Source organism: Chrysemys picta, chromosome 6 (genome assembly GCF_011386835.1).
Source record: "Chrysemys picta bellii isolate R12L10 chromosome 6, ASM1138683v2, whole genome shotgun sequence".
Taxonomy (NCBI): domain Eukaryota; kingdom Metazoa; phylum Chordata; order Testudines; family Emydidae; genus Chrysemys; species Chrysemys picta.
The window spans coordinates 38,421,219-38,443,670 of record NC_088796.1 but is presented as its reverse complement, the minus strand read 5'-3'; the positions used below and the strand labels follow the sequence as shown (position 1 = coordinate 38,443,670).

The 22,452-nt window shown below is 45.9% G+C and overlaps 1 protein-coding gene and 1 long non-coding RNA gene across 3 annotated transcripts in view; one reads left to right on the top strand and one right to left on the bottom strand.

Annotated features, from left to right (window-relative positions):
- Window positions 1-1,801, bottom strand: part of ZSWIM6 (zinc finger SWIM-type containing 6) — a 162,680-nt gene extending 160,879 nt beyond the window's left edge. For both annotated transcript variants that reach the window (XM_005281038.4, XM_008174488.4), the window contains exon 1: window positions 1,248-1,801. In XM_005281038.4, the coding sequence (XP_005281095.1) occupies window positions 1,248-1,758 (511 nt within the window). In that variant the 5' untranslated portion in view covers window positions 1,759-1,801. The remainder of the gene's footprint in view (window positions 1-1,247) is intronic.
- Window positions 1,802-2,193: 392 nt separating this feature from the next.
- Window positions 2,194-22,452, top strand: part of LOC135984254 (uncharacterized) — a 65,110-nt gene continuing 44,851 nt past the window's right edge. The window contains exon 1 of the long non-coding RNA XR_010602175.1: window positions 2,194-2,420. This is a non-coding gene — a long non-coding RNA (uncharacterized LOC135984254). The remainder of the gene's footprint in view (window positions 2,421-22,452) is intronic.

Genomic DNA, 22,452 nt, shown 5'->3' with positions numbered 1-22,452 from the left:
ATCTATCTCCTGGAGAGGGTGAAGAGCAGCAGCAGGCGGCAGCAGCGGAGGTGGGGGGGGGGGGCAGTATTGTTCCAGGAGAAGCAAGAACAGCACTTCCCCCTTTTGCTGTTGTCATGAAGCGAGGAACAGCTACATCCCAAAGCAACTGGCAGCACCCCATGTACCGCCGCCTCCATACACAGCAGCTCCCCCTCCTCCCAGCCATCGCTCAGCTTCTCCCCTCCCCCTTCAGTCCTGGCAGCCCGAGCTGGATCTGCTATCTGGCAGCTTTGCCATCCAGCCACCCCCCATCCCGCAAAGCCAACCGTGGGGTGATTCAAAGGCAGCCCCAGGCTTAGGTTGCAATATCTGCCGCAGCTCGCAACCCGCCCGTGCGTCGCTGCCGCTGCCCCCCTGCAAGTGCCTTTGTTCAGCGACCCGAACCTCTCCGCGCAAATTCGCTCCTGGGGTTTGTAGGTAACAGATCCTGCCCCTCCCTCCCCCCACGGGGGCTTCTTCTGCTGATTCATTTCCTCGCCCTCCCCGGTCTGTGGGGCAGAGGCGGCGGGTTTGGCATCTCCTCTATTGTGGCCCAGGGTATGACGATGGCCCGGATTAGTGGGGGTGGGAGGGGACAAAGTGAGGTGGGACCGCACGGCCGGGATTACGGGGGGAGTGGGGACTGGCGGGGGGAGGAGTGTGAAGAGAGTTAAAGGGACGGGACGGGAAGCGTTTGATTAGCCGGGGGCGGAGAGTAAACAGGCGTTGTGTGGGGGCGTGAGGGGGAGAGAGGGCAGATTTGAAGGGCAGTTGGTAGGCGGACAGAAGCAGTGTGTAACCTGGCCTTGGATGCCGAGGAGAGACGTGAAGGAGCCACATAATCCGGCTGCGAGGGGGAGGGGACGGGAAAGGAAATGGCAAGGCCTGGATCCCTGGCTGGAAGTGAAGGGGGATAGGAAGGGGGTCGCTGGGGGCACGGAGGGAGCGGAGGGCTGCAGGCCCCGTGCTCTGGGGGGCGGAGGCGGCAGCTGCCAAATGAGGTGAGAGAAGAGCAGAGGTGACGGGCTGGCCGCGGGGTCAGGGCGCTCGGCGAGGGCAGGAGCGGCGCTGGGGCCTGGGCAGGGATTACAGGTGGGTGACAGGCTGGCGAAGGGCCCGGAGAGCCCCGCTGGCCGGATTACAGCGGTGCGGGAGAGGGGCCGCAGCCCGGATTACGGGGGCGCGGGGCTCCGGATGGCCGGCCCGGCTCCCGGTGAGTGACTCACCGACTTGCAGGACGTTATCGACGCAGCCGCCGTCGAGCAGAGCGATGCCCCTACGGAAGGGCAGGCGGTTCTCGTCGGCGGCGGCATCCGCGGCCCCGCCGGGCGCGGTGCTGGCAGCGGCCCCCCCGGGGGCGGCGGGGTCCTCGGCGCCGGTGTTGAAGGAGGAGTACATGCAGATCTCCCTCTCGCTGCGGGGGAAAGACCAGTACACGATCCTGCGCTGCACCGGCTCCGGAATCCGCTCGAACCGCTCCTCCACCCGCTGAAAGGGCCACTTCTCCGCCACCTTGCGAGCCGCGATGTCCAGCAGGGACTCGGGGCTCTGAGTCTTGCCGAGCGGCAGCAGCCCCAGGGCGGCAGCGGCGGCGGCCGCGGAGGAGGGTCCGGCACAGAGCACCCCGCTGCCGGGTCCGCCGCCGCCCGCGCGCTGGCCCGGCCTGCACCCTGAGCCGTAGCCAGGTCTGCAGCAGAGGCGCTTAGCGGGGGGAGGGAGCTGACCGCGCTCCGCCATGATCGCGCCGCTTCTAAGCAGACAGCGGAAGTGGCTGTACCCTATAAACGGCACCAGGAAGAGAGCGACCGACAGCCGAATGGCGGCCCCGCCCTTCGCCGCCATGTATGGGCAAGGGGGCGGTGCCTGCTGCCTCACCCACGGCAGGGGCGGAGCTATGCAAATCAGCGCCTACAAACATAAATAGAACGGGCCCGGCCCGGCAGCCGTGTGCTCGGCTCACTAGCAGTGGGGGTGGGGACTTCAGCTGGGCGGAGCTTGTTTGCGAAAGAGGGCGGAGTTTCCTCTGGAGATGTCATATACTCGCAAGCCTGGGCGCGCCCTTCGGGTGTGCGCGTGGTGGGAAAAGGGGGTGGGGCAGGCGCCACCGCCTTCTGACACCATCTAGGGAATGGAATGTGGGGGCGGGGCCGTCGCGGCCTCAACCCGGTCACCACCGCTGGGAAAGCCGAGGGGAGCGAGAAGGACTGTGGAGGAGCGGCACTGAGCGCAGCGGAGAAATACGGTAATGAAAACGGAGCTGGAGCCAGGCTTCCCTGCACCTACCCCAGCCCAGTTCCCAGCGGTGGTAGCAGGCAGCTCGTCGGCCTGGCTCGTACTCGCCTGCCCAGTGCGGGGCAGCCAGCTCCGCTCGCCCGCAGGTGGAGCTGAGCCGGTGGCTGGTAAGTGCGGGGGTCGTCTCGGGTCCTGCAGCGCCTGCGGACCCGCCAGAGGGAGGCAGCTGGGCTAGACGCCACGTGCAGTATGGGCGACGGAGGTGCTAGGGGAGCGCTGAGCTAGTGCAGGGCACAGGGATGTCCCGCTCTGGGTCCGCCTGCCCAGTCTGGCGCGGGCTTGTGCTGCACAAGCAGCGCGTCTCCGTCCCGCAGCCGAGCTCGGGTCGGTGTTGGGGCAGCGAATTCGGCACCAGCGCCGAGTTGCGGCTGGGCAGAGCCAGAGCGGGCTGAGGGGCGCTATCCCCGGCGGGCGGACACGCTCCTCGGCTGTGCTGCGCCTTCAGGTGACGCCTACCGCTCCCCGGGGGGAAGAGGTCAGCCGAGTGACTCCTCCTGTTCGCTGGTTACTCTGCGCACCGGATGGGACTCGACGTGGAGTCACAAGTGGGAGGGAATGCAATTAGAACCAAAGCCAGGCCGCGCTAGGCACAGGCTGCTCCGTTCGCACGGAGGCTGAACAATCCCGATTGCACGCGGCTGAGGGCGGCTGCTGGCTGAGCTCCCCGAGCGCCGGAGCACGAAGCCCTGGCACCGTGCTGCAGCACGAGTGCTAATTACGCGATGCGCAGCAAATCCCAGCCCGGGGCAGGGTCCTGCACTTAATTACCTTGCTTGGAACAGCGCTGTGCTTTGACCCAGATTTCTCGCTGCAGCGCGCGTTCTTAATAATGTTGAAAATACGAGACTGAACTGTGTGTTGTGACACTTAGTACACCCCATGATCGCCTTGTCTCCCCTCCCCATTCCTAGCCTCCGCTGGAACTGCAGGGCCACTTTTAATACGGTTTCTGCGAGATGGCCAGGTTATGAAACTTCCGAGGCTACCTTATGTTATGGTTTAAAAGCCACACGCACAAGCAGACAAACGGGACCAGGACGTGCTGGCCTGGTTGGTAAAACCAGGTCTTAAGCCTGTTCCAAGGTTTCCCCTCTATTAGGAAAATTGTGGTAACATGCTGCTTGTGGGTCAGTCCTTCGGTGCTCCTCAGTCTTGAGGGCCAAAGCAGAGGCAGCACCCATACAAGAAGGGGAGGGAAAACTCTCTAAAGCAGAGAAAATAGCTTTAAAACAAGCCTAACTTTAAAAAGACCTGTATTGTGCCTTGTAAGATGTTACCTGACCTTCCTCCCTTCTCTTAGGGCATAAGGCTACTCCTCTCTCCCCCAATCTGCCTAATATTTGTCACTTGTCACTTACTAGTGTTACTGTTCTGTATGGGTATAAATGCACAACCTAAGCATAGAAGAGACTTGAATGAAAAAGCCTAATTTTTTCCCCAAAGTAAAATTGTTACCTACAGAATGTTCTCCTTAAAACCACTAATAAGGACAGGAAATGAATATTGCAAATACAAACATAAGTGACCTACCTTGTATGAAAAAAGCGACAGAGGGTCCTGTGGCACCTTTAAGACTAACAGAAATATTGGGAGCATAAGCTTTCATGGGTAAGAACCTCACTTCTTCAGATGCAAGTAATGGAAATTTCCAGAGGCAGGTATAAATCAGTATAGAGATAACGAGGTTAGTTCAATCAGGGAGGGTGAGGTGCTCTGCTAGCAGTTGAGGTGTGAACACCAAGGGAGGAGAAACTGCTTCTGTAGTTGGATAGCCATTCACAGTCTTTGTTTAAGCCTGATCTGATGGTGTCAAATTTGCGAATGAACTGGAGCTCAGCAGTTTCTCTTTGGAGTCTGGTCCTGAAGTTTTTTTGCTGTAAGATGGCTACCTTTACATCTGCTATTGTGTGGCCAGGGAGGATGACCTGTTCTCCTACAGGTTTTTGTATATTGCCATTCCTGACTTGTGTCCATTTATCCTCTTGCATAGTGACAAACACAGCTACCCCTCTGATACCTCATATGAGTCACTCCTAAAATAACTGGTCCCCAGGATGTTGCATATTACAGAAATTCTCACTTGTAGGGTGGTTTTTGAGAGGGGTGGTGGTGGTTAGGTGTACCCAAGTAGTATATAAGGTTCTTTAAAGCATTCTGGCCAGGATGAGTGGTTTTGGGGGTGAGGCGAGGATAGATGTTTCTGATTAAGGCATTTTTCTCTTTCATGGAGAAAAGAAACCTGCAACCTCACTTCAGATATTTTAATTTCAAAACAGCTAAAGAGGGAGCAAAAATGGTTTCCTGGGAAAAGAGGCAGATTGTATTTTGAAGAATGTGTGTATATTGTAGAATCAGAGACTTGACAGCAGCCTTAAATAATCTCATTTTGGAAGAGCACTCTGGTTTCTTCCCCTGATGATTCCTATGGAAATCTATATTGTCCCATGACCCTTTTAGCCTAAGAGGTCAAGATAGTAACCATTTTTCTGTCAAAATCCTGGATGCCCACTGGTGCTGATTAACGTTAGGTTAAGGCTGTAAACCTTCACCTACAGCCCATATTGGAATCAAGCTCTGGTACCCCCGATGTGATAGGCTTGATGCGACAACTCACAGTGAGTAAATTGAATGCAGTTAAAATATTATGTTTGCCCTGGTGTTGAAAAGGAACTATAAAAATACTGGTATTAACCATCTGCTGTGGTTAATTTTTAGCAAATGGTTTAATGTGTAATGTTAATGTTGTAATTCCCATAGCACGCAATGTGAAATATCTTCCACTGTTACAGTTTTGAGCAGTTTATTTTAAACTATCTTCTAATCAAATCAAACAAACAACCTTTCTGGAACAAACGTTATAACAATGTGCAAAAGCAAGCTCAAAAACCACAATTTGCTAATCACAAATAGTAGCAGAAATATATCCGCTATCTAATTAGTAGACCAAAGTCTGTCCTCCCCTCCGATAACTTCAGTGGGGATGCACAGGTGTAAATAAGGGCAGAACTATATCTGAAATTTACTGTACAATATTTTCATAATGTTGATGTATAAACACTAGAGCTAATCAAAAATGAGTTTCTCATGGAAAATTCTGATATTTCAACTTTTTCATCCAAATCAGGATAAAGGGTCAAAATAGTGAAACTTTTCACAGAATGAAATATTGTAAAAGTTTAATTTTGAAATTCATTGTTTAGAAATCTTCAATCAAAGCAAAACATTTGGACACTCCTGAATTGGAACATTTCATTTTGGCTCAGTTAATCATTGAACAGCATTTGTCTGAATTGCTGTGGGTTGCCTCAGTGGAGTAGTAGGCTCCTGTAGGGGGAAGGCTGCCTAGTCAGACTACCACTCCCATGAGTCACTGCAGCAGTTCAATCAGAGATCAGTGATCAAGTCCTGCACATAGAGGAGAATTGTGTGTGTGGGGGGGCAATAAGATACCAGGGCAGATCAGGCAAACAAACATTTATTTTGTTCCATAAACAAAAATATTTTATAATGCTTGATTTACCTGAAGGACATTTGAAAACTACGGAGACTACATTTTGACATTGATTGAAAATTCCTGATCAGCTCTAGTAAATGCTTTTTTTTTTTTTGGCTGATTTTTTTTTTTAAATTGTCAAACACAACCAATGGAAAATCTGAAGACATCAAGTTATACAAGTATCTTAATGTTTGTGTACATTATCAATTTCTTTTGAAATTCCTTGCTTTAATTAAAAAAATCTATTTAGCTACTGTTTAGAGCCATAGAAAAATTAACATGGCAAGAACAAATTATAGTGGCAGTAATAAGACTTCTTTAAGAAAATAACTTTAGACTAAAATTAAACAGAGCCAAGGGATTGAATTAGGCCTGCATAATATATTTATATGTCCTGCATGGCATGTTTGAATTCTTAGCTTTTTTTTTAAGTTTGTAGCCCTCAGGGGCATGAAGAATATACATTCTGAATATGACCTGAGTGTAAAGTGATCTTCCTGAGTGTGCAGACAGCATGAATCAAATACTCTAAAAGGTGTGAACCCCTCACCTCCCACTAATCTCTTTTGGATATTAACTCTAAAGCCTAACACCACTTTAGCAAAGGAACCTAAGGGATTTAGATGCCCAATCTTCCTGGAATTTTAATGGGATTTGGGAACCCGAACCCTGTAGGTTGAGATTTTAAGGAGCCTAAATGTATCAGCATTAACTATTTAATTGCTTGTTTTAGCAGAGAAATGGAAGTGAAGCCCATAGGTGGAGAACTGGGAGTTACTGTAGAGAAGGACATGCATAGAAAAGACAAAGGCAGGGAGGAAGCAGAGAAACAAAGGGCTGGTCTACACTGGTGGGGCGGGGGGGGGGGGGTGTTTTGTAAGATATGTCGACTTCAGCTACGCTATTCCCATAGCTGAAGTTGCGTATCTTATTTCAACTTACCTCGGGTACTCACGGCGCAGGATCGACGGCTGTGGCTCCCCTGTTGACTCCGCTACTGCCACTCGCCCTGGTGGAGTTCCGGAGTCGACGGGAGCGCGTTCGGGGATCGATTACTACCTGCCGATTTGGTGGGTAGTTTGGACATACCCAAAGAGGGGTAGGGAACGAAGAGAAAGAAATAGCAGTGGGCCTAAAAGGAAGCAGTTTTCGCTGAGTGATGCTGAATGTGACAAGGAACTGAACAAAACTAAAATCTTAGCTATTCCATAAGGGCCATAATACTCTACCCTCAATCTCTATGCAAACTTTCCTTTGACATCAGTGGGCATTCAGCCAAGGTTTGAGAAAAGCATGTCATCCTAAGTGTTTACCTTCTGCCCAACAAAAGTGGAACTTGGCTCTGTCCACAGAGTAAGTTTGATACCCCCTGTTTTAGACCAGTAATTTTGGCCCACTTTGGGGAAGGATCTGCTTTCACCTGTCATGATATGATGATCTTGTGCTAAGTGCTGTACTTTCTGCTGGAGAAAAACTGCTCCTAATAGGGTACCCATTTCCCAGGCAGGAGGAGTTAACCCTTACCTGGAAGCAGCTGATCCCACAGCTGCAGAGTCCTGTTTGTAGATTTTATAAACTCCACACTTGCAGGATTGGTTGCTACCTGATGGTTGCTCTTTTGTCCAGTCTGTTCCCTTCCCATCTCTCTACCATTAATACTTGGCTTATGAATAGGTCCATCACTAAGAATTTTTACCTTCTAAATCAGAGGAGTCATTTTATAAAATTACATAAAAAGCTAACATATGCAATCACAGACTAAAAAAATCTTCATTCAAATAAAACTTAAAAGTTGCGTAAATCTACAGTTTAGTCTGAGCAAGCAGAACTCCCTAAACCAATGGGGAATTTGCCTAATAATCAGCAGCATGATATGTCTCTATTTTGTAAGCCACAATACTATCTCCAGCAAATCTTCAAATCAAGAGAAACAAACTTAAATTATTTGAAAGCATCAAGAAATACATCTGGGAAACATGGATTGCTTTTTAATGTACCTGTAGAGGAAAATCTTTAGGAAATTCTTATGGGAGACAGCACAAGCATTTTGCCAAATAATTTTTAAAAAGCTTTGACACTTTTAGTAGAGATAAAAGCTGAAAAATAACCAGCTTCTGTCTTGGGCTACAATATAAAATTCAGAAGAGAATTTGTACCCGCTTGCTAGGCACTAGTTTAATGAAACAGAAAAAACACTAAAATAAAAAATTACAATACTAACATGAGATAATTAGGTACTTGGCACATTAATATGCTGCAAATTTTTGAAACGGATTTTTAAGTGATCTGGTCATAGTCAAATATATCCTTCTCCTTAGCTCCCACACATGTAAACAAGATATCCTGACTTTGGTAGTAATTCCCCCTTTGCTTTATAATAGTTACCTGCTGCAACATAACCCTCTTCATGGGGGGAAAGGGGGGGGGGGGGAATTATGCAACAAACAAGTGCCACTATGAAGATTCAAAACCTGGAAGAGACACAAAGGTGCCAGTAAGAAATGCTCCTATTTCAAACAAAAACAATGAAATGAAGGTTATTTCAAACTAAGCGTGGAAAAATTCCTAAGTCCATTTAAGAAATCCTACAAATAGAAGAATAAATGGAGAAAGTCGCTATCCATCTGCCACTTAGCAGGAATAGATACTTTTCATTATGTCCAGAAATAGCTACATATGTTGCTGGCTTAGACTTGCATTTCTTTTCCTTACTGGGAGGGGAGGGAAGGAGCGCAGTGCACATGCCACACCTCTTAGGGTATGTCTACACTACGGGATTAATCTGAATTTATATAATTCGAATTTTGGAAACAGATTGTATAAAGTCGAACGTATGCGGCCACACTAAGCTGAGCTGAGCGTCCATTAATTTGGTGGTGTGCATCCATGTACCGGGTGCTAGCGTCGATTTCTGGAGCACTGCACTGTGGGTAGCTATCCCATAGTTCCCGCAGTCTCCTCCACCCATTGGAATTCTGGGTTGAGATCCCAATGCCTGATGGGGCCAAAAACATTGTCACGGGTGGTTCTGGGTATATCCTCCCCCCTCTCCAGGGAAGCAACAGCAGACAATCGTTTTGCGCCTTTTTCCTGGGTGAATAGTGCAGACGCCATACCACGGCAAGCATGGAGCCCGCTCAGCTCAAGACAGCAGTCATGAACATTGTAAACACCTCACGCGTTATCGTGCAGTTTATGCTGAACCAGAACCTGCAAAACCAGGCGGCGAGGAGTAGGCTACGGCAGCGCGGCGGGGAGAGTGATGAGGACATGGACATGGAATTCTATCAAACCGCGGGACCCAGTGCTTTGGAGATCATGCTGTTAATGGGGCAGGTTATAGCCATGGAACACCGATTCTGGGCCTGGGAAACAAGCACAGACTGGTGGGACCGCATAGTGTTGCGGGTGTGGGACGATTCCCAGTGGCTCTGAAACTTTCGCCTGCGTAAGGGCACTTTCTTGGAACTTTGACTTGGTTTCCCCTGCCCTGAAACGCCAGAATACCAAGATGAGAGCAGCCCTCACAGTTGAAAAGTGAGTGGCGATAGCCCTGTGGAAGCTTGCAACGCCAGACAGCTACTGGTCAGTCGGGAATCAATTTGGAGTGGGCAATCTACTGTGAGGGCTGCTGTGATGCAAGTAGCTAGAGCAATCACTGAGGTGCTGCTACGAAAGGTAGTGACTCTGGGAAACGTGCAGGTCATAGTGGATGGCTTTGCTGCAATGGGATTCCCTAACTGGTGGGGCTATAGATGGAACCCATATCCCTATCTTGGCACCAGGGTACCCAGTACATAAACCGCAAGGGGTACTTTCCAATGGTGCTGCAAGCACTTGTGGATCACAAGGGATGTTTCACCAACATCAACGTGGGCTGGCAGGGAAGGGTTCATGACGCTCGCGTCTTCAGGAACACTAATCTGTTTAAACGGCTGCAGCAAGGGACTTGCTTCCCGGACCAGAAAAGAACCGGTGGGGATGTTGAAAAGCCAATAGTTATTCTTGGGGACCCAGCCTACCCCTTAACACCATGGCTCATGAAGCCATACACAGGCAGCCTGGACAGGAGTCAGGAGCTGTTCAACTACAGGCTGAGCAAGTGCAGAATGGTGGTAGAATGTGCATTTGGCTATTTAAAAGGTCGCTGGCGCTCGTTATTGACTCGCTCAGACCTCAGCCAAACCAGTATCCCCATTGTTATTTCTGCTTGCTGTGTGCTCCACAATCTCTGTGAAAGTAAGGAGGAGACCTTTATGGCGGGGTGGGAGGCGGAGGCAAATCGCCTGGCTGCTGATTACACGCAGCCAGACACCAGGGCGATTAGAAGAGCACACCAGGAAGCGCTGTGCATCAGAGAAGCTTTGAAAACCAGTTTCATGACTGGCCAGGCTACAGTGTGAAATTTCTGTTTGTTTCTCCTTCATGAAAACTCGCCCCCTTTGACTCATTCTCTGTAAGGAACCCACCCTCCCCCTTCCCCCAGCTTGCTTTCAAAGGAAATAAAGTCACTATCATTTAAAAATCATGTATTCTTTATTAATTGATTATAAACATAGGGAGAGAACCGACAAGGTAATCTGGGTGAGGTTTGGGAGGAGGATAGGAGGGAAGTAGAAGGCCACTGAAAAAATTCAATATAACGACAGCCTTTTGCTTGGGCTGTCCACTGGGGTGGAGTGGGAGGGTGCACGGAGCCTCCCTCCCCCCAACCCCCCCATGTTCTTACACGTCTGGGTGAGGAGGATATGGAACATGGTGAGGGAGGTTATGCAGCGGCAATCTGTTATCCTGCTGCCGTTCCTGAAGCTCCACCAGACACCGGAGCATGTCCATTTGATCATGCAGCAGCCCCAGCGTTGCAGCCTGCCACCTCTCATCTCGAGTGTCCCTCATGACCTCACGTTCACTGGCGTCTTTCCTAAATTTAGATACCATGTCCTTCCACTCATTCAAATGAGCTCTTTCATTGCAGGTGCATTCCATTATTTCCGTGAACATCTCGTCTCATGTCCTCTTTCTCCACCCCCTTATCTGAGATAGCCTTCGGGAGGGAGGATTGAAAAATTTGCAGCTGCTGGAGGGAGGGTTGGAAAAAAAGGAGAGAAGTTTTTAAAATGATACATTTTACAGAACAATGCTTATACTCTTTCATGGTGAACAACACTATTCACATTACATAGCGCATGTGATTTCAGTACAAGGTCCCATTTTCCATCTTAATATTGAGTGCCTGTGGCTTTGATGTTAGAGATCAGATGCAGGTCCGGGCAACAGAATTCAGCTTGCATGCGTCCATGGTAAGCCATTGTCTTTCGGCTTCTGCACCCTCCTTTCCCACATACCAAGCAAAGCCCGTTGACTGCTGTGGTTTTCCTGTTAACCTTCAGCAGCAGAAAACAAACTAATCCCCGCCCCCCCCCATCCAATTCTCTGGGATGATCGCTGTACCCCTCCCCCCACCGTGTGGCTGGTAACAGGGAAGATCCCTGCTAGCCAAACACAAAAAGCTAAGGGCCAATTCCTCTCCCGCCCTGCGCTTGGCTAACTGCAGGGAAGGATTTCTTTTCAGCCACAGGCAAACAGCCCAGTAGGAACGGCCACCTCTGTCCCCTTAATTAAATTCCCGTATTTCAACCAGGTTACCATGAGCGATATCACTCTCCTGAGGATTACACAGCGAGATAAAGAACGGATGTTGCTTGAATGCCAGCAAACACCGGGACCATACGCTGCCAGGCTTTGTAATGCAATGATACCAGATTACTTGCTGTAAGCATGGCGTGGTCAAGTGTCCTACCATGGAGGATGGAATAAGGCTGCACTGCCCATAAACCTTGTGGCAAGGCTTTTGGAGTACCTCCAGGAGAGCTTCATGGAGATGTCCCTGGAGGATTTCCGCTCCATCCCCAGACACGTTAGACTTTTCCAGTAGCTGTACTGGCCGCGAATGTATCCCAAGTCCTCAGGGCAAAGTAATCATTAAAAAACGCTTGCTTTTAAAACAAGTTTTATATTTTAAAAGGTAAACTCACCTGAGGTCCCTTCCATGGGGTCATGGTCTTGGATATTGCCTTGGGAGGGTACTTCAGTCAGGCTGAGGAAAAGATCCTGGCTGTTGGGGAGAACAGAGTGCTGGGTGCTCTCTGCAAGCTCATCCTCCTCCTTCTCCTCTTCCCCGTCCGCAGAATCCTCAGGTATAGCTGATGAGATTATCCCCGCCTCGGAATCCACGGTCAGAGGTGGGGTAGTGGTGGTGGCCCCCCCTAGAACTGCATGCAGCTCGGCATAGAAGCGGCATGTCCGCGGCTCTGACCCGGAGCGACCATTTGCCTCCTTTGTTTTTTGATAGGCTTGTCTGAGCTCCTTGACTTTCACGCGGCACTGATATGAGTTCCTATTGTGGCCTCTCTCCATCACGTCCTTGGAGATTTTTTTCAAAAGTTTTGGCATTTCGTCTTTTTGAACGAAGTTCTGCTAGCACTGAATCCTCTCCCCATATAGCGATCAGATCCAGTACCTCCCGTATGGTCCATGCTGGTGCTCTTTTTCGATTATTGGCCTGCATGGTTACCTGTGCTGATGAGCTGAGCTATCTGTGGTCACCTGTGCTCTCCACGCTGGGCAAACAGGAAATGAAATTCAAAAGTTCGTGGGGCTTTTCTTGTCTACCTGGCCAGTGCATCCGAGTTCAGATTGCTGTCCAGAGCGGTCACAATGGTGCACTGTGGGACAGCTCCCGGAGGCCAATACCATCGAATTGCAGCCACACTAACCCTAATTCAAAATGACAATATAGATTTTGGCGCTACTCCGCTTGTCAGGGTGGAGTACAGAAATCGATTTTAAGAGCCCTTTTTGTTTCGAAATAAATGGCTTTGTGTGGATGGGTGCAGGGTTAATTCGATTTAACGTTGCTAAATCCGAATTAAAGTCCTAGTGTAGACCAGGTCTTTGAATGATGTAGCAGCAGCTGTGCTCCTGACATTGTGCCTGAGGCAGCAGGTATAATTCCTTTCTCTGGGGTGGTGAATCTGTACCATTCCCATTGTAGCTGGTGGCTTTACAGCTACAATCTGCCCCCTGAGCATGCAATTCTTCAGCCTTGGTAGTATTGCTCCATGAAATCATAACCCTTACTAGAAGTAACTACACCTCTACCCCAATACAACGCAACCTGATATAACATGAATTTGGATACAACACGGTAAAGCAATGCTCCGGGGGGAGGGGCTGCGCACTCTGGTGGATCAAAGCAAGTTCGATATAACGCAGTTTCACCTATAACGCGGTAAGATTTTTTTTGGCTCCAGAGGACAGCGTTATATCTGGGTAGAGGTATTACAGTTGTGGTGTCTGTAGAACCTTAACTGTGCATTTGTAAGTTTGAGGTTTGGTTTTTCTTTTAACACACATTTTTGAGGATATGTGGGCATCTCCTGACAACATCGTATAGTGTGGATCTAGTAGTAGATCTAAGCTACATCTATTTGAGTTACACTATTCACGTAACTCAAATTGCGTAGCTTAGATTGAATTTCCCCTGTAGTGTAGACAAGGTCTTTGGTGTATGTTTAACCACAAATTATAGACAATACCAAAACTGGAGTATGTAAAAAACACTCAGGAGGGCAGAACCAAACTGCAAAGTGACCTGGAAAGATTAGAACAATAAGGACTAAAACCAACAAAGGGGAGACTTGGGACAGATATGCAAGTCCTACATTCAAGATTTAACTAAGCAGCTGCATATGACATTAAAACAAATTTATCTTTATTTTCTCCCTTTAAGGATTATATTAATTTTTCATGTACCTAATCACCATGTTGGATACAAGAAAGGTGTGGAATTGAGAGGGCAGGTATCGAGGGAAAGATCTGTCTTCAGAAGTGATCCATAACATGAAACTTTGAGAACCTCTGCTCTAGAAAACAGTGCTGGAATTGCTGTTCTTATCTCAAGCGGCAAGACTAAGGCCATGTCTCCATGTACAGCGTGGCAGCTGTACTGATGTGCTGTACAGCACATCTGGTGAAGACTCTCTATGCTGACATGAGAGAGCTGTCCCTTCAGCACAAAAAAAAAAAAAAAAAACCTACCTCCATGAATGGTCGAAGCTGTGTTGGCGGGAGCAGCTTTCCTGATGACATAAGCGCTCATGTGAGCATAACTTACGTTGTTCAGGGGTGTGGTTTATTCATACCCTATAGCAACATAAGTTCTGCCAGCATAGGCTGTAGTGTAGATATAGCCTAAGTCTACAATTACTGAGTTCTCTGCAACTTCTTAGAGGTGGCCATTCTCATACAGGGAAAACCAGTAGACCTGAAGAGAGCTGTATGTAGCTTGAAAGCTTCTTTCAAGAACAGTGATTGGTCCAATAAAAGGTATTCCTCATCCACCTTGTCTGAGTATTTTTCTTAAGATCCCTTGTTGGTCTCTTAACTGTATCTGTATGGCAATAGAAAATGTTTCTCTAAGAAATTAGAAAATAAGGGTGTTCAGGTCTGATGTTGACCTGAACATTGTTTTTGGGGTTTTAAAATGAGCATGTGCATATTTGTCAAGTTTTATACAGCATGTGATCTTCTAAAGTAGATGGTTATAACTCATTTGAAGAGTTGAACATAGAGAATCTTTGCCTCCTACTAGCCTTAAGTTAAACCAAATATTCTTTTGAATAAGTGTTACCAACAGTTTCTAAAGGTCAAAGTTTCTATTTAAAAGTGAGGAAAAAACAGGCAACACTGAGTCAGCTCTCAAATCATGACTTGTTACTTTAATTGAATTACAGGATGAGGCCAAGAAATGAACTGGAGTCAGATGTTGATCTGTAAAACTATTGGGAATAGAAATTTAGAATACTAAAAATACTTTTCTGATCTTTCAGAGCTAGCTAGAAACATTCAGAATATTTTGAGATTTCTCTCTAATTTGAGCCATGTTTTCCTGATGACATTACCTTTTAACTGCTTTAAATAACTCCATAGGGGTAATTCTGAGTAAGACTGGCTCTTGGATGGTAGTGAAGATACCAGTGATTCATAGTCATCTGAATCCATGATACTGTGTATTCTCCCCCACAGTAAACTAGTGCACTCTGTTTACAGCTACTGAGCATGGACCATGGGCAGGTATAACTCCTTCCTTATAAGGAGCCTAGTATTGTTAGGTTGCCCTGGTGGGGTAACCTAGCTCACTACTGCTGCTTTTACTGTAGGAAAGAAAAGTCATTGTTAAATACAGGTAAAGTGAACGTGTGCAATGAAATCAAGAAGCTGTACATATTGGAAGTGTCACGTGAGCCTATTAGATCTGTTTGAGAAACTAAAATTCTTGGTTTAGTCTCATTTCTGTATTCTACCTTCTATTGGAGTTTTTTAATTTGTTCTCTGAACATTTGCAGAAGTTTTATACTTGGCAGGAAATTGGATTTAACCTAAACCGTAAACTTGTTTTGACTCTTCCAATAGATGTGTGCTTGAAAATATTACACACCCTACTTAAAGTCAAAACAACCTTATTTTTGTTTAAAAATCAAAATTGATGAAATGTTTTGCTTTCCTAGTACCAATATGGAAATTTTGATGTTTGTTACAAGAATTTCTATATCTTAAGTGTATTATCTTTCCTCCCAGGTATTTTCTCTTTAAATATATTAATAGCTTCAAGCAGTTTCAGTTGTGATAGTATACTTGTGAAATACTAAAAAGCTCCCTCAAAGTAATCGAATTCCTGTCAGCTATCCTCCCTGAAACATGTGACAGTGTAATCAGTGCAAGTTTGCATCTTATTAGTCCAGTTCATGAGCTGTCTCCCTCCTCCAGTCTCTAGGGAGTACCAGTATAGAAACTTACTCTTCAGAATATACTGTGTACAGAAAGCTGTAAAATAATCTAGGAGATGTTGTTTTTTTTTTTCTAATAACATTTTGTTATATGAAGCTCAAATATTGCCTAGTCAACTAAGCTATTTATCTTACTGGCAGTCTGTGGCAATACTCTACTAAAAACTAACGGACTAGCTTCTTGTGATACTTTGTCTATATTAACTCTTTCCCCAAAAAGGAAACTTCTTTTATAATCCCCAGCTTCCTCCCCCTAAATAACGACATCATCCCTTCAGGCTTCCTTGCATTAGACCCCACCCTATAGCTGCTGTGCTGTGGTAAGCAGCATATTTATTCTTGGCAGGAAACTTGGTGCATCTGAAGGGCATGCAAGCTTCAAACAAGTAACATCAGCCACAAAAATCATCTGCCTGCCCAACTATTCCACTGTGGGAGAGGAGAAAAAGAAAGCAACTGACATGGACAAAATGTTTGTTAAATGAAGCGTGGGGGTGGGGAGAAAAATCAACTGTATAAATAACATTAGTAAAGTATTAAAGCTATTGGAACCTTTTTAAATATACAATATTTATTATTTATATACACTTTTTTCCTGACAGTAAAAGGGTGTGTGCTGGTGGAATGGTTCCATCATAAGAAGCCCCTCTCTTGCTCCCCAGCAAGCTTCTGCCTTAAGACTTAGTGGTTTAGCAGGCAGTATTTACAAGAAAGTAGTTTAATTAACCAAAAAGCAATGGGGAAAACTTCCCACTTCACCCTTTTCCTAAAATGTATGGACTCTATGCATCTGTATACTGGGAGGGGAAAGCTGATCTTGAGTTAAGCAGCTGGTGTTCCTGCTGTTTGTCACAGGGTATGTTTTTGGAAACTGGTCCATCTTTACAGGCTGTGATCTAGGAGACAGAGTGTGGGGGAAGTGAAGTGGGGGGGGGGGGGAAATGAAGGGTCAGTTTTTCTGGGTCTTGCACAAAGACTTCCTTATGTTGCAAACAGAGGAAGTCAGTGAATATCTGAGTCTGAACATGAGCTGGAGGTAGGTTTTCTAAAAGTCCATTTCAACTTTAACCCCTTCCTTTCATTAAGATCTAATTCACAAGTGTTCAAAGAGCCTTACAAACATTTCCTGCAGAACAAAGCTCTGGTAGGACTGCAAACAAAGTCCTCATGCCACTTCCCTTCCCCTCCCCCCCACCATATGATAGGTCATAGCATATATTCCCCTGTTGTCTTCAGTGTGTTTCCTGCTCTTTTCTCCCACCCCGTCTTCTTATACAATATTTTCTACCATAAACTGTCTCATCTTCTCCTGTGCACAATTCTCAACATTGTACTTTTCTAGCTTATACGATCAGTGGCTCATGTCTACCATTTCCTCCCCTCCCACATAGGATCTTGGAAACTTTGCCAGATACTTTCGAGCTAGAAGACTAAACCTACTAACCATATACAGAAGTTGGGGAACAGAAAGATAGGGATGGGGTCCTGCAGCAGTGCCCATGTGAGAAACTAGCCTTCCCTGAGCTACTGGGAAAGGGGGATTCCTATGATAGCACTCTCCCTAGGCCTCTTATCTTTCATACCATCCTGTGCCTAGTCAGCATCTGAAGCCTGACCTGATGGAAAGGAGCATTTTTGTTCTGTTGCTCACCACGAACCTGACTGTCAGAGTTTGGTAAGGGAAATCTAGGGCTCTAGCCACACCGTGATGTGGCCCTGCCCTATTCCCCACTGGAAGCGATAGTGACAAAAGGTTCCCTTCTCATCCCAGAAAGGCAACAGCAGGGGCCCTCCTCCCCTGGGAATCAGGGGCAGTAAGAGGGTGTTCCCTTTAACCACTGGAGAGGTAGGGGTTGCAGCAGGGGTTTTCCCAGTACTTAACCCAACAGCCAGTCCAGCTGCTTGAATCCCAGGAGCGGGTTCTGTATGGCAGGAAGACAGAAGTGCAGTGAATCCAGTCCATCCTATTCAAGCAAATGGAACTGTCTACTGGGTTAACAGACTCTTGCTGGCTGCTAAAGGGTGGAGGGTCCATGCTATTTTGTGGTTCCTCAGTCTGCTGAGAGGGAGCGGAGTGTCACTCCACTACACTAAGTTTAACTCCTTCCTAGTTAATAGCCCCAGTATCTACTTCTGCTTAGTGCTTTGCCAGAAACAGTAGCATGAAGTTGACCTGATTCTTTATGGTTTCAGCGTTACCCAAGTGGTTCTGAATAGCAGCAGTGAGACCTGGGAAGACACGGGCCAGTTTTCACTCTGCTACACCTCACCAGAGCTCTGAGCAGCAGTACAGGAACTAGAGCTCCCTGTGTGCAAACTGAAGGACAACACTGCATGGGTTTGTACCCTGCCCCTAACTGGACAGTTCTTTGCAAACAAGTGCTAGACACTTGACTTTTTTTTTTTAATCCTTATTCTCCAGCAGTTATTGGCTCTCTCCTTCCTACTGATTATAGGTGAGTGAATTTTTGTCCCTTTGATTTTTAAAAAGGGAATGGAAAAGGAGGAGTAGAAGAACGGAGGAAGAGGATGACAAGAGGCTAGCAAGGGTGGAAGTACAGTTTAGTGCATAAGCCAATCCTTTTCCACTCCACATGGCACTTACTACAAGAGAATGAGGGTCCACCCTAAATTATTTCCCGTATCTGGAAAATCCTCCTCCTAGAACTGTTCTTATGCTCTAGGAAGTCAGTTCCTTACACTCCATCCCATCCCACACAAATGATGCTGTAGTTATAGCTGTGTGCCAGCCACCTCAGCTGCTGAAAGGGAAGATGGGTATCCTCCCCATTGATTTGCAGTCTCTTGTGTTATCTGTGATGAACTCTGTGGGAAACAAAAAGCTAGTGCCTCCTCAGGTGGAGCATTTTCTAAAAGGAATGGAGTTCTCATTTACAAACTACCAGTATTGAAACTGCAACCTGTGGTGACTTATTACCAACACTTAAAAGAAATGGAAAATCATTTTAAAAGAACCATGGGATCTGTCTAAACTGCATTACTGCCATCCAATGTGGTTTTATTTGATACTATTTACAAAACTGGGATTATAACCATGGCAACACTTACATTGTGACATGCCACTAGCAGTTCCCTATAAAGTGTAAGAGTGAAATGCATGTGTACAGGACAGCAAGTAGTGAGAGAATATTGAGGTTTTTTTATTAAGAAGAGATCAGGATGACCATAAAGCTTAGCATTTACCTTTCTCTGAAGGTACTAAACCTGCCTCTCTTCAACCTAGTCTTCCAATAAGTAACACCACAAAGTCTTTTTGTTTACACAGTTCACATCTTGCTGAGCAGAGTTGTAAGGAAGGTAAATATTTATATAGAATTGTGCCCTGATTTTGTGAGGTGGTCAGATACCACTGGTGGGCAGCATAACAAATAGTGTTTGGGTGTAACAAAATACTACTAATCTTCAGCCACAACTATAATGCAAACATTCAGAATAAAAATGGATTTTCTCAACAAAAATATTGATGTAGAATTGATTTTAAAAACTGAAGGGTTTAGTTCTTTTCTGCAAACATGAGCTAAGCACAATGTAGTTCCCTGGCATGAGAAGTTATGGTCTAACAGAATTACTAGAAAGCTATGGGTAATAGCATATTCATTCAGGTCTATCCACAAGTCATTTTTAAAGGGAAACAGTCAACTTAAACACCTGCTTTTCTGTGAAAATCTTACAGGCTATCGCAAACACTGAATAGAAGTATTTCCTAATTAGTATTTAATTATACAACACTTAGTGAAACTAAACATTAACAGTTTCCCCTGAAGTTAGTTTTCCCCTTGTATGTGGGCCCTTCATGCAACAAAGAGAAACATGTTAGTATACAATAAACTACACAAGTTGTTAGGGAAACCTGGGCAAGTGTAGAACTACTTTTAACTTTTAGAAGTTGACTAGATTTCAAGTTGTGCCCTATGAACAGATGCTTGATACAGTGACTGTTTCTCGTTGCCTTCAATCAACATTTCAGGGCAGCACACCAGCCTGTTGGTAGAATTACCTCTTCCTATGAGTCAGGACTAGAGATGACAATCACTACTACACAGCATCGCTTATCTCCTTTGTGAAAGCACGGGACAGAGCAAAGAGGAGTCCTTGCAACTCTGCCAGAGACTTGCTTTGTCACTTAAATGTCTCTGTGCCTCAATTTCCCTATCTATGGATACTAAACCTTTGTGCTATTGCACCTCAAGTAATTAGTTTACACAGATAGGGCACTATGCTTCTTTCCCAGGAAAGCAAGATGGCAGAAAACCCTCCTGTGAAGGTGCACAAAGAAAGGGAGTTTTGTAGGATGTTACCACCACTTCTACATAGGTCCTGCTTGTTTCTCACCAGGAATCCCTCTGAGTTAATGACAAATGCCAGTGTGCTGGGCCCCATGCTGGATATAGGCTTGTTGGCCTCATCCAGAAGAGGGAATGGTGTATCAGATGAGCTGTTCTCTAACTTGCATATCACTTAAGGAAAGAGTTGCCTTTCTACACCTTTTCATGTGGGAGGGAAACATGGGTTTAGGCCCTGATTCTTTGAGGTCCCCAGTGCTCTCCCCTTGATATGTCAGTAGGAGCAGAGGACACTCAGCACTTCATAGAATTGGGATTTGTTTGTAAAGTGTTTTGCAATCGTTCAGTATCAAAGGCACTAACATAACAAATAGTAATATTTTACTACTGTGTGCAGCATCCCAATTCCCTCCATCTATGTATTGAAAACTAGGGGGGAAAGCCTTTTGTAATTACCTGAAATGTTCTTTCCTGTGCCTAGATCCACAGATCCATTACAGTGTGTTTTCCAGCGTCTTTGCTGCTTGGGGCCAGAATCACACTGGCAACAGGACAGTGCCTGCTCCCTGATGGCTCTGAGGTCTGTCTGAAACAGTCCTGAATGATCTGTGCAAAAGGAATTGTTTAACATTGTATTGTTGGGAACTTATGGGTAGGAATGTGAAACTATGTATGAAATGTAAAAAGTTGGGAAGCATCTGAGTGAGATCAGCATTGCGAATAAGGGGAGAATTTTTTTTTGTAATATCTCTGTTAATCTTTAAGCCCAGATGAACATTCTTTACTTGTAAGATGGAAAGTCAGGTGGTAAAGACTGAAATGGGTGGCTGGTGACCATACAATCCAGGTCATTTGTGGCAACATTTTGGAAAATGTTTTATAGTAAATGATCTCTTCCAGTGAGTGTGATAGCAAATAGAGTGCCAGAATGCTGTGTAATGCCAAGGTGCCAGTAGTCATGTGCTATGGGAAATAAGTCTTCAGATACAGTCCTTGGTGCAACTCTACAAAGTTGAAACTAATTTAAGAATGGTAATTTGGTTGAATAGTGTTATGCAATTTGCCTGTAGGACCTACATGTACTAGAAGAGCATTAAATGGTTTCCCAACTTATTTTAAACTTCATGCATAATTGTGCACTCCTTTAAACTAGTTCCCAACTCCTTTTATAAAAATAAATAAATTCAAGGCTGGTTCAGACAAGCTCCAGAAAGGCATAAGTTTCTGACCATACTCACTACTCTTCTCATCCCGCACCAACTAATAAGTCAGTGTTGAAAACAAACCCAAGTCTCCTGGGCCCAGGCCTGCCTGCCCCTCTGCCATGTCAAGGCTTTTGCTACACCTGAAGCTAAGTGCATCTCTTCCCCCTTTTCCCAGTGAGAGGTGAGGAGAAGCACTAGTATGCAGGGAATATTTGATTTGGCTGGTTATGAAGGAGTCAGTCCTTTTCTGCTTAGCTGCTGCCATACTGAGCATTCCTCTCTGCCAGGCAGCTTTGTTATCCTTGACCAGGGATTCCTCTGCTGCCACTCCCTTTCCTTAACATTAGGTGGCCAGTATTTTAAGACTGCTCCTTTCTCCTCAAATTAAACAAAAAGTAAGAAGATCAAAAAAGCCACTATGAGTAAAAGAGGCAGAGGCAAAAGGCATCCTTTAAAACTTTGAAGTCAAATCCTACTGAGGAAAACAGAAAGGAGCATAAACTCTGGCACATCAAAAGTAAAAGTATAATTAGGCAGGCCACAAAAGAATGAAGAGCAACTAGCAAAAGATTTTGGAACAAACTGATAAAATAAATAGAAATAAGTCACCAGAACTAGATGGTATTCACCCAAGAGTTCTGAAGGAACTCCAATATGAAATTGCAGAACTAACAACTCTGGTATGTAACCTATTGCTTAAAATCAGCCTCTGTACTAGGTGACTGGAGGATAGCCAACGTAATGCCAATTTTTAAAAAAAGACTTCAGAGGTGATTCTGGCAATTACAGGCCGGTAAGCCTAACTTCAGTATCAGGCAAATTGGTTGAAACTAATAAAGAACAGACACAGAGATGAACGTGATTTGTTGGGGGGGAAGAGTCAACATGGCTTTCATAAAGGGAAATCATGCCTTGCCAGTCTATTAGAATTCTTTCAGGTTGTCAACAAGCATGTGGACAACGGTGATCCAGTGGATAGTGTGTACCTGGACTTTCTGAAACCCTGTGACAAAGTCCCTCAAAGGCTCTTACGCAAAGTAAGCTGTCATGGGATAGCGGGAAGGTCCTCATGGATCAGAAACTGGTTAAAAGATAGGAAACAAAGGGTAGGAATAAGTGGTCAGCTTTTAGAATGGAGAGCGGTAAGGGGAAAGAGATCAATAGCAGGGTCTGGCCCCCAAGGATCTGTCCTGGAACTAGTTATGAATCTGAACAGTAATGATCTGGAAAAAGGGGGCAAACAGTGAGGTAGCAAAGTTTGCAGAGGATACAAAATTACTCAAGAT